At 39.4% G+C, this 12,571-nt stretch overlaps 1 protein-coding gene across 1 annotated transcript in view; it reads right to left on the bottom strand.

The window, feature by feature from the left end:
* Positions 1–11,312, bottom strand: part of LOC133541531 (transmembrane protein 235-like) — a 41,831-nt gene extending 30,519 nt beyond the window's left edge. The window contains exons 1-2 of the mRNA XM_061884983.1: positions 10,712–11,312; positions 1,653–1,727 (exon numbers count right to left, since the gene is read on the bottom strand). Of these exons, the coding sequence (XP_061740967.1) occupies positions 1,653–1,727; positions 10,712–10,874 (238 nt within the window). The 5' untranslated portion in view covers positions 10,875–11,312. The remainder of the gene's footprint in view (positions 1–1,652; positions 1,728–10,711) is intronic.
* Positions 11,313–12,571: the final 1,259 nt, after the last annotated feature.

Genomic DNA, 12,571 nt, shown 5'->3' with positions numbered 1-12,571 from the left:
GGATGGATGGAGTATGGAGGCAGATAGCGAAAACAAAATTGAAGAAGAAACTGAAGCTATTGAGCGAATAGCTATTGACGGTATTCGGCGATCGCCTTCTAACCAACGATTGAGTGTCGCAGGATATCCATACATCTCTGTGCCATGTCTGCCTTAGCATCGCCGGTAAAATGTGCAGAAGCAACTTAAATCTGTCGCTTTGTAAGTGTTTGTTTGGCATTAAATGTGGGTGGAGGGAAAGGCTGGATGCAAATATAGCTACAAATGTACATACAGCTAGCCTAAATAGCATGTTAGCATCGATTAGCTGGCAGTCATGCCGCGACCAAATATGTCTGATTAGCACATAAGTCAATAACAACAAAACTCACCTTTGTGATTTCGTTGACTTTATCGTTGGAAACGCATCTGCAGGATATCCATACATCTCTGTGCCATGTCTGCCTTAGCATCGCCGGTAAAATGTGCAGACCAAACGATCGGGACATTCGCATTTTGTGACACTGGAGCAACTTAAATCAGTCGATTGGTAAGTGTTTGTTTGGCATTAAATGTGGGTGGAGGGAAAGGCTGGATGCAAATATAGCGACAAACGTACATACAGCTAGCCTAAATAGCATGTTAGCATCGATTAGCTGGCCGTCATGCCGCGACCAAAAATGTCTGATTAGCACATAAGTCAATAACATCAACAAAACTCACCTTTGTGATTTCGTTGACTTTATCGTTGGAAACGCATCTGCAGGATATCCATACATCTCTGTGCCATGTCTGGCTTAGCATCGCCGGTAAAATGTGCAGACCAAACGATCGGGACATTCGCATTTTGTGACACTGGAGCAACTTAAATCCTTCGATTGGTAAGTGTTTGTTTGGCATTAAATGTGGGTGGAGGGAAAGGCTGGATGCAAATATAGCTACAAATGTACATACAGCTAGTCTAAATAGCATGTTAGCATCGATTGTGCTAATCGATGCACATTCCACGTAAGACAACTTGAATCCGTCCCTGATCGTGGTGTTACACCCTCCGACAACACACCGACGCGGCATGATGTCTCCACGGTACGGAAAACAGTCGAAAAAATGGAAAATAACAGAGCTGATTTGACTTGGTGTTTGTAATGTGTTTGACAAAATGGCGGATTGACTACATATGGGACGTCACGAGTGCAAATAATAGAAAGTCGTTTAATTCGCCAAAATTCACCCATTTAGAGTTTGGAAATCGGTTTAGAAAATATATGGTCTTTTTTCTGCAACATCAAGGTAAATATTGACGCTTACATAGGTCTGGTGATAATGTTCCCCCTTAAATGTGCTTTTCGTGATAGTATCCTTACATCACACTCAAATTTTTACCGCGTGCCTTTGGTAAGCGCAGGAGTGAGAAGAGGTTTTAAATTAATTAGCGCCCCGACGGAAATTCAAGGAAATACGGTAATCTCTATTTTGCGTTAATTCATTTGTCGCGGTCACGTTTGGAACCAATTAACAGCGATAAATGAGAGACGACTATTATTTTGGGGCAAAGTCATCCTGGTTTATCATTATTTGGCTGACGGCTGTATTCCACTGACGCGGTTTTACTTTTTTTTTTTTTTTTAGCACTCAAACATCCAACAAGCTGGCGATACAAAACAAGCACTCACCAAGAAGGTGCCTCTCCGCCTTGGACAGGGCCGACATATTCGCCGTGAAAGACGGGATGACGGACGTCCTGTTTGCTGTTGGAATCATCAAAAGAAAAAAGGTTAAAAAGTCACGCACTTGTAGAATTTTAAAACAAAAATTAAAGCAGAAGGATGACATGCCGAACACCAATCAGCATTTTTATCCTCACTTCGAGAAGGATGAAAAGGTTGATTTTTAGTACTTTTATTGGATTGAAATGACATTCAAAGGTTACACCTGGCAGAAAAAAAAGGCTACCTTTAAGGCAAACTCTTTCCACTGAGGGCCGCACTCTGAAAAATCAAAGCAAGCGGGGGCCATTTTGATATTTTATTTTATTTTAAAAAACAACACAATATATGTATAAAAAAATATACATTTAGGCCTCCCCTCAGTCCCCATAGGATTTTGGTCAAAAAATATTAAAAATGTGTCATTATTCAGTATTATTATTTTTCAAGTTTTAAAAGGTTCTCAACCTTTTTTCAGTGATGTACCCCCTGTGAACATTTTTTTTTTTAATTCAAGTACCCCCTAATCAGAGAAAAGCATTTTTGGTTGAAAACAAAGACATAAAGAAGTAAAATACGTGTATGTCATCAGTTTCTCATTTATTAAATTGTATAACAGTGCACAATATTGCTCATTTGTAGTGGTCTTTCCTCAACTATTTGGAAAAAAAAGATATAAAAATAACTAAAAACTTGTTGAAAAATAAAAATGAGATTCAATTATAAACAAAGATTTCTACACATAGAAGTAATCATCAACTTAAAGTGCCCTCTTTCGGGATTGCATCAGAGATCCATCTGGATTCATGAACTTCATTCAAAACATTAAACATAAATTTTCATGGAACATTTCCACCCAAAAATCTAGCTGTCAACACTGAATATTGCATTGTTGCAATTTGATTTCACAGTTTATGACCTTATTCATATTTTGTTGAAGTATTATTCAATAAATAAATGTATAAAGTATTCTTGAATTGTTGTTATTCTTAGAATATTTAAAAAAAATCTCACGTACCCCTTGGCATACCTTCAAGAACCCCCAGGGGTACGCGTACCCCCAATTGAGAACCACTGCTCTAGATCAACATTAGGTCATTCTGTCAATATAACATTTTTAAAGATTGAAGTTGCATGCTCTTTTTGTCAAAGAAAATCCAGTTTTTTATGGAAAAAACACAAAATATGCAATATTTTCACCCAATAATATTTTCAAGTGGAATATTTGAGATTATATAAGAATTGGAGCTTTAAAAAGGTCAATTACTCATAACACCTGTTCTGCCCTCACTGTATGTGTTGAGGTTATTGAGCTTGGCAGACAACTTACAACAAATCCAGGACGTTCTAATAAAGTTCCAAAGCAGATGAATCCATTTAGGCTCTTTATTAGGGTCCTTGGCCCATGGCAAAGGACTCCACAGGAGTCCTTTGCCTTGGGCCAAGGACCCTATTGAAACTGCTGTGTTTTATTATTATTCCGCATCTACGCGCTGTAATTTGACCCCCTTAACATGCTTCAAAACTCACCAAATTTGACACACACGTCGGTATAGCAAACCTTCCCAACATATTAACCAACCAATCCCCCAAAATGAAAATTGCGCTCTAGCGCCCCCTAGGAAAAAATTACAGACAAAACTGCATGTAACTTGTGTTAGGAATGTCATAGCGACATGAAACAAAAACTCCTATGTAGGTATCTGACTTAGACCCAATTTTCATACACTCATTTCTTTCAGCAAAAATCTACAGGAAGTTGGCAAAAACCCCTTCAAAATAAAATTTTCGCAAAAAAAATGCAATTTTTGCCTCTTCGCGCTGTAATTTGACCCCTTTAAAATGCTTCAAAAGTCACCAAACTTGGCGCACACATAAGGACTGGCGAATATTGCGATCTAATGAAAAAACCAAACCCCAAAACTCAGAATTGCGCTCTAGCGCTATTTTTGAATTAAACACTGAAAAAACTGCTCCTAGGAAGAAAACACATACAAAATTGCTTGTAACTTCCGGTAAGAATCTCGGAGAGACATGAAACAAAAACCTCTATGTAGGTCTCGCTTAGACCTATATTTCATAGATTGACAACCCCCGACAAAAATCAACAGGAAGTTTGCAATCCCCCCTTCAAAACAAAAGTTTTGTAAAAACCGGTCACCTTTCTTCAAACATTATCTCCTCTGAGTACGTTTGTTGTTTTGGCTTCAAACTCGCACAGGAGAGAGATTGAACCCTTCTGATTAAAAGTAATGAACACAGTTTTGATAAGTTCTTAGGTTTTGATTTTACGCGCCTTCAAAGAACCCCTGTGCAAAGTCTCCTAAAAAATGTCATTTTTGCCTCTTTGAGCCGTTATTTGACCCCCTTAAAATGCTTCTAAACTCACCAAACTTGACACACACATCAGGTCTGGCAAAAATTGTGATCTGATGAAAAAAAAACCTAACCTCAAAACTCAAAATTGCGCTCTACCGCCCCCCTAGGAATACAACACGGACAAACTGCTCCTAGGAAGAAAACACAGACAAAACTGCTTGTAACTTCCAGTAGGAATGTCAGAGAGACATGAAACAAAAACCACTATGTAGGTCTGACTTAGACCGACATTTGAATAATTAACATACTTTGGCAAAAATCAACAGGAAGCTTGATATTTTCACTTCAATACAACAACTGCATTACTTTCACAATGCATTAAATAGTGGCAGCAAGGTGTCTGCTACCGTGGGGCCTGGGGGCAGCAGCCCAAGGCGCGCTCGCAGTTTCGCACCCTAATTTGACCCCCTTAACATGCTTCAAAACTCACCAAATTTGACACAGACATCGGTATGGAGCGGCAGACCAACTTAAGCAACCAAACCCCAAAAATGAAAATTGCGCGCTAGCGCCCCCTAGGAAGAGACAAAAAACAGACTGCTTGTAACTTCCGTTAAGAATGTCGTAGGGACATGAAACAAAAACCTCTATGTAGGTCTGACTTAGACCTACATTTCCAATGAAACACTTCTATACCTAAAATCAACAGGAAGTTGACAAAAACCCCTTCAAAACAAAATTTTTGCAAAAAATGCCTTTTTTGCCTCTTTGAACTGATATTTGACCCCCTTAAAATGCTTCAAAGTGCCAGTTAAAGCTATACTATGCCAAGCGAAAGCCATTTATCAACAACATCCAGAAACGCCAATCTGTAATTTGACCCCCTTAACATGCTTCAAAACTCACCTAATTTTACACACACATCAGGACTGGTGAAAATTGCCATCCAATAAAAAACCAAACCCCAAAAATGAAAATTGTGCTCTAGCTCCCCCTAGGAAAAAAAACTGACAAAAATGCTTGTAAATTCTGTTAGGAATGTCGTCACGTGATGAAACAAAAACTTCTATGTAGGTCTGACTAAGATCGGGACTCGGGACACGGCGGCAGCGGCCAAAGGCGGACCCGACCAACGCTGCTTGCAGCTTTAATTTATTATTATTATTGTAAAACTGAAATACACACAATGACAATGTATAAGCTGTATGATTCAATTAACAAACTGAAATGTAATGCACAATATGTAAACATTAGCTTTACACAAACATACAGCATTACTACAAACAAATACTGTTGAGTGTTGAAACTATTTCGATGGTGGAAATATGCGACCGGCAGCCATTTTAAATCCTCAAACATTCATTGAAATAGTGCACAAAAATCGTTTTTCAATACACATCTTACTATCAAATTTAGCCACTTTCCCCCTTAGTATTGAGTTACATAAACAAGTTAAACAGTTTACTTACAGACTCATCTTTACCAGGGCTTGTAAGAGTTAACATAACTCGTCTAATTCTCAATGTTTGTGAACTGAACTAACATCGTAAACCGGAAGTGCCTAAACTAAACCGGAAGTGCCAAACTAATGACACGCAGTATTTCCCATCGCCACAAGGTGTCAGTAATAGTCCACAATCAAACGGGCATAACACCATTGATTTTATTTTTATTTTTGGCAATGACACTTATAAACAAATCACTTTGACATTATTGGGATCCAAAAGGGTCCTACTCATTGAAGTGTTTAAAAAAATTAAATATATATTTTTTACTGTTTACTTTTAACACAATAATCTCGAGATCACCTTCAGATCTATCCGTCAATTATAAGTTGTATTGTTGTTTGTATATGGGAAACACAAAATTTCTCAAAGTGGAATATTTGATTTGAGCCTTGAATAGGTCAATAATTCATAATGGCATAGATTTTGATTCATTATTATGTTTTAAAGAAAGAAACAGCCTGCATGGCAGCTTTGTGTTATTAGAGTCAACATTGCAATATTTTCTTGTTACATTACACTTTTTATGTTTTAATTTTTTTTTTCCCAATCGTATTTTTGAACTGGGCCGTTAAAAAATTACCTGCGGGCCGCACTTTGGACACCCCTGCTTTAATGTTTGAAGGCCAATTCAGTCCTATATTTTCAGCACTGACAAGCACGATGACATGCTGTGTGTTCTCTGCAGCCAAAGCCTATAGATGCTCCTTCCAGATGATTTCACATGGACAATATTTTCTGCAGCCATCTGAGTGCACACTTGGATCGAAATTGGTTTCTCGATCGCAGATTAAACTCATCCCTGCTTAAAGGCCTACTGAAACCCACTACTACCGACCACGCAGTTTGATAGTTTATATATCAATGATGACATCTTAACATTGAAACACATGCCAATACTAAATTTACTAAATTGCAATTTTAAATTTCCCGCAAAGTATCCTCTTGAAAACGTCGCGGTATGATGTCCGCATGACATTTTGATCCAGCACCGATCACAGTTATAAGTCATCTGCTTTAATCGCATAATTACACAGTATTCCGGACATCTGTGTTGCTGAATCTTTTGCAATTTGTTCAATTAATAATGGAGACGTCAAAGAAGAATGACGTAGGTGGGAAGCGGTGTATTGCGGCCGCCTTTAGCAACACAAACACAGCCGGTGTTTCCTTGTTTACATTCGGCTCTTATCGGAGACATGAGCGGAGAGTTTGCGTCGTTCGTTCCTGCTGCAGCTGTGGACTCTCTTGCCACCGACCGTCGGATGCTTTTACTCCGTGCAGGGAAAAAAAAAAAAAAATCTCAGCCCTGCCGAGAAACGTGGCTTCCCTCTGAGACACTGGCGGTCACCACACCCCTCCGACTTTCAGGTACGACTATATAATCTCACTAAAACACTAGTAACACAATAAGCAGAGAAGGGATTTTCCAGAATTATCCTAGTAAATGTGTCTAATAACATCTGAATCGCTCCCACTGCCCTCGTCTTTTTATTTTCTTTTTTTCTAGTCCTTCACTGTCACTTTCCTCATCCACGAATCTTTCATCCTCGCTCAAATTAATGGGGAAATCGTCGCTTTCTTGGTCCGAATCGCTCTCGCTGCTGGTGGCCATGATTGTAAACAATGTGAGGATGTGAGGAGCTCCACAACCCGTGACGTCACGCGCACATCGTCTACTATTCCGGTACAGGCAAGGCTTTTTTTATTAGCGACCAAAAGTTGCGAACTTTATCGTCGATGTTCTCTACTAAAGCCTTTCAGCAAAAATATGGCAATATCGCGAAATGATCAAGTATGACACATAGAATGGACCTGCTATCCCTGTTTGAATAAGTCTGATAGTTTATATATCAATGATAAAATATTAACATTGCAACACATGCCAATACTAAATTTACTAAATTGCTATTTTAAATTTCCCGCAAAGTATCCTCTTGAAAACGTCGCGGTATGATGACGCGTATGACGAGTGCTCATGACATTTTGTTCGAGCACCGTTCCCAGCTATAAGTCGTCTCTTTTCATCGCATGAATCCACAGTATTATGGACGTCTGTGTTGCTGAATCTTTTGCAATTTGTTCAATTAACAATGGAGACGTCAAAGAAGAAAGACGTAGGTAGGAAGCGGTGTATTGCGGCCGCCTTTAGCAACACAAACACAGCCGGTGTTTCCTTGTTTACATTCGGCTCTTATTGGAGACATGAGCAGAGAGTTTGCGTCGTTCCTGCTGCAGCTGTGGACTCTCGTGCCACCGACCGTCGGATGCTTTTACTCCGTGCAGGGGAAAAAAAAATTAAATCTCAGCCCGGCTGCCTTGCCTCGCCGAGAAACGTGGCTTCCCTCTGAGACATTGGCGGTCACCAGACCCCTCCGACTTTCAGGTACGACTATATAATCTCACTAAAACACTAGTAACACAATAAGCAGATAAGGGATTTTCCAGAATTATCCTAGTAAATGTGTCTAATAAAATATGAATCGCTCCCACTGCCCTCGTCTTTTTTTCTAGTCCTTCACTGTCACTTTCCTCACCCACAAATCTTTCATCCTCGCCCAAATTAATGGGGAAATTGTCGCTTTTTCGGTCCGAATCGCTCTCGCTGCTGGTGGCCATGATTGTAAACAATGTTCAGATGTGAGGAGCTCCACAACCCGTGACGTCACGTGCACATCGTCTGCTACTTCCGGTACAGGCAAGGTTTTTTTTATTAGCGACCAAAAGTTGCGAACTTTATCGTCGATGTTCTCTACTGAATCCTTTCAGGAAAAATACGGCAATATCTCAAAATGATCAAGTATGACACATAGAATGGACCTGCTAGCCCTGTTTAAAAAAGTCTGATGGTTTATATATCAAGGATGAAATATTAACATTGCAACACATGCCAATACTAAATTGACTAAATTGCTATTTTAAATTTCCCGCAAAGTATCCTCTTGAAAACGTCGCGGTATGATGACGCGCGCTCATGACATTTTGATCCAGCACCGATCACAGCTATAAGTCGTCTGCTTTAATCGCATAATTACACAGTATTCCGGACATCTGTGTTGCTGAATCTTTTGCAATTTGTTCAATTAACAATGGAGACGTCAAAGAAGAAAGACGTAGGTAGGAAGCGGTGTATTGCGGCCGCCTTTAGCAACACAAACACAGCCGGTGTTTCCTTGTTTACATTCGGCTCTTATTGGAGACATGAGCAGAGAGTTTGCGTCGTTCCTGCTGCAGCTGTGGACTCTCGTGCCACCGACCGTCGGATGCTTTTACTCCGTGCAGGGGAAAAAAAAATTAAATCTCAGCCCGGCTGCCTTGCCTCGCCGAGAAACGTGGCTTCCCTCTGAGACATTGGCGGTCACCAGACCCCTCCGACTTTCAGGTACGACTATATAATCTCACTAAAACACTAGTAACACAATAAGCAGATAAGGGATTTTCCAGAATTATCCTAGTAAATGTGTCTAATAAAATATGAATCGCTCCCACTGCCCTCGTCTTTTTTTCTAGTCCTTCACTGTCACTTTCCTCACCCACAAATCTTTCATCCTCGCCCAAATTAATGGGGAAATTGTCGCTTTTTCGGTCCGAATCGCTCTCGCTGCTGGTGGCCATGATTGTAAACAATGTTCAGATGTGAGGAGCTCCACAACCCGTGACGTCACGTGCACATCGTCTGCTACTTCCGGTACAGGCAAGGTTTTTTTTATTAGCGACCAAAAGTTGCGAACTTTATCGTCGATGTTCTCTACTGAATCCTTTCAGGAAAAATACGGCAATATCTCAAAATGATCAAGTATGACACATAGAATGGACCTGCTAGCCCTGTTTAAAAAAGTCTGATGGTTTATATATCAAGGATGAAATATTAACATTGCAACACATGCCAATACTAAATTGACTAAATTGCTATTTTAAATTTCCCGCAAAGTATCCTCTTGAAAACGTCGCGGTATGATGTGCGCATGACATTTTGATCCAGCACCGATCACAGCTATAAGTCGTCTGCTTTAATCGCATAATTACACAGTATTCCGGACATCTGTGTTGCTGAATCTTTTGCAATTTGTTCAATTAATAATGGAGACGTCAAAGAAGAAAGATGTAGGTGGGAAGCGGTGTATTGCGGCCGCCTTTAGCAACACAAACACAGCCGGTGTTTCCTTGTTTACATTTGGCTCTTATCGGAGACATGAGCGGAGAGTTTGCGTCGTTCCTGCTGCAGCTGTGGACTCTCTTGCCACCGACCGTCGGATGCTTTTACTCCGTGCAGGGAAAAATAAAATAAAATCTCAGCCCGGCTGCCTTGCCTCGTCGAGAAACGTGGCTTCCCTCGGAGACACTGGCGGTCACCACACCCCTCCGACTTTCAGGTACGACTATATAATCTCACTAAAACAACAATCAGATAAGGGAGTTTCCAGAATTATCCTAGTAAATGTGTCTAATAAAATATGAATCGCTCCCACTGCCCTTGTCTTTTTTTTTCTTTTTTCTAGTTTTTCACTGTCACTTTCCTCATCCACAAATCTTTCATCCTCGCTCAAATCAATGGGGAAATCGTCGCTTTTTCGGTCCGAATCGCTCTCGCTGCTGGTGGCCATGATTGTAAAACAATGTGAGGATGTGAGCACAACCCGTGACGTCACGCGCACATCGTCTGCTATTCCGGTACAGGCAAGGCTTTTTTTATTAGCGACCAAAAGTTGCGAACTTTATCGTCGATGTTCTCTACTAAATCCTTTCAGCAAAAATATGGCAATATCGCGAAATGATCAAGTATGACACATAGAATGGACCTGCCAGCCCTGTTTAAATAAGAAAATCTCATTTCAGTAGGCCTTTAAGCTTTGAAGGCCAAGTCAGTCCTATATTGTCAGCACTGACACTCACAATGACATGCTGTGTGTTCTCTGCAGGCAAAGCCCATAGATGCTCCTTCCAGATGATTTCACATGAACAATATTTTCTGCAGCCATCTGAGTGCACACTTGGATCGAAATTAGTTTCTCAAGTGCGGATTAAACTCATGCATGCTTAATTTCAACTGGAACTAATCGCCCCCCTCTGAGCCCCTGGACCAGTTCAAAGTGGTGCATATGGGTGTGGGCAGCAATTGCAATGAAGATGCACAATGCCATGCAATTAATGTTGTTTGCATCTTAACAGCAACATGAATAAGTTCAATTAGAACGCACAAACCTTCATTGATCGTCCACAGTCCGGAGTGGGAACTCAGGTCCTGGGAGTTGGGCTTCTTCACGTCAATGATGTACCAGTAATCAGTTCCAATTGATACGGCGAGGAGGCAAAAGCTGAGCAAAGCTGTAAAGCCCGCAGAGAGAATCACCAAGCTGTAACTCATTATGCAAATCACTGTAATTGCCGTTATATTCCCAACATTTCCCTTTGGTAAATATAAGAAATGCAATTCTGCCCTCCACAAAGCCCTCACTTAAAAACACTCCGTTTGTGAAATTCTGAGTTAAAAAAAAAACACTTTTCCTCGCAAAATTAGAGAAAATAGAGGCGTCTGTGCTGCCGGCAGGTGACACACACACAGCAGGGTGAACAGCGCCTGTAAAGAAGGAGTGTCAAGCGCCGGGAAAGAAACAGCTACTTTTGCCGTTGTGCCCTTCAAAGTAAAAGCCCGATTATTAGCCGGAGTTTATTTTATAAACTCTGCTGACGGGTTCATGTGGTAAATTAATCTTCGTGTTTCTAAAGCAAGTGAATGTTTATTTCCACGCTTCAATCAAATATTCAATTTTCCTCGCAAAATTAGAGAAAATAGAGGCGTCTGTGCTGCCGGCAGGTGACACACACACAGCAGGGTGAACAGCGCCTGTAAAGAAGGAGTGTCAAGCGCCGGGAAAGAAACAGCTACTTTTGCCGTTGTGCCCTTCAAAGTAAAAGCCCGATTATTAGCCGGAGTTTATTTTGTAAACCCTGCCGGCGGGTTCATGGGGTAAATTAATCGTCGTGTTTCTAAAGCAAGTGAATGTTTATTTCTACGCTTCAATTAAACATTCAACTGACTATTTTCTTGTAGTTGAATGTACAGTACCTTGAATTGATTAACGTGGATTCTGACTTAAACAAGTTGAAAAACTTATTCGGGTGTTACCATAATTCAGTACCGGAATATGTACTGAAGTGTGTAATCTACTAATAAAAGTATCAATTAATCAAAATAGAGAATACTGTACATTAATGTACAGGGGGTCACCAACGCGGTGCCCGCTGGTCTGTTCTAAAAATAGCTCAAATAGCAGCACTTACCAGTGAGCTGCCTCAATTTTTTTTAATTGTATTAATTTACTAGCAAGCTGGTCTCGCTTTGCTCGACATTTTTAATTCTAAGAGAGACAAAACTCAAATAGAATTTGAAAATCCAAGAAAATATTTTAAAGACTTGGTCTTCACTTGTTTAAATAAATTCAGTTATTTTTTTTACTTTGCTTCTTATAACTTTCAGAAAGACAATTTTAGAGAAAAAATACAACCGTAAAAATGATTGTCGGATTTTTAAACACATATACCTTTTTACCTTTTAAATTCCTTTCTCTTCTTTCATGACAATTTAAATCAATGTTCAAGTATTTTTTTTTTTATTGTAAAGAATAATAAATACATTTTGATTTAATTCTTCATTTCAGCTCCTGTTTTTTCGACGAAGAATATTTGTGAAATATTTCTTCAAAATTATCATGAGTAAAATTCCCCAAAAATTATTCTGTCAAATCTAGAAAATCTGTAGAATCAAATTTAAATCTTATTTCAAAGTCTTTTGAATTTCTTTTAAAAATGTTGTTCTGGAAAATCTAGAAGAAATAATGATTTGTCTTTGTTAGAAATATAGCTTGGTCCAATTTGTTATATATTCTTACAAAGCGCATATTGGATTTTAACCTATTTAAAACATGTCATTAAAATTCTAAAATTAATCTTAATCAACAAAAATTACTAATGATGCTCCATTTTTTAAATTTATTATTATTTCAAAAAGATTCGAATTAACTAGTTTTTCTCTTCATTTTTTTCGGTTGAATTTTGAATTTT

This window comes from Nerophis ophidion, linkage group LG23 (genome assembly GCF_033978795.1).
Source record: "Nerophis ophidion isolate RoL-2023_Sa linkage group LG23, RoL_Noph_v1.0, whole genome shotgun sequence".
NCBI classification, from domain to species: Eukaryota; Metazoa; Chordata; class Actinopteri; order Syngnathiformes; family Syngnathidae; genus Nerophis; species Nerophis ophidion.
The sequence above is the reverse complement of the archived record's forward strand: the minus strand, read 5'-3'. Positions and strand labels throughout refer to the sequence as shown.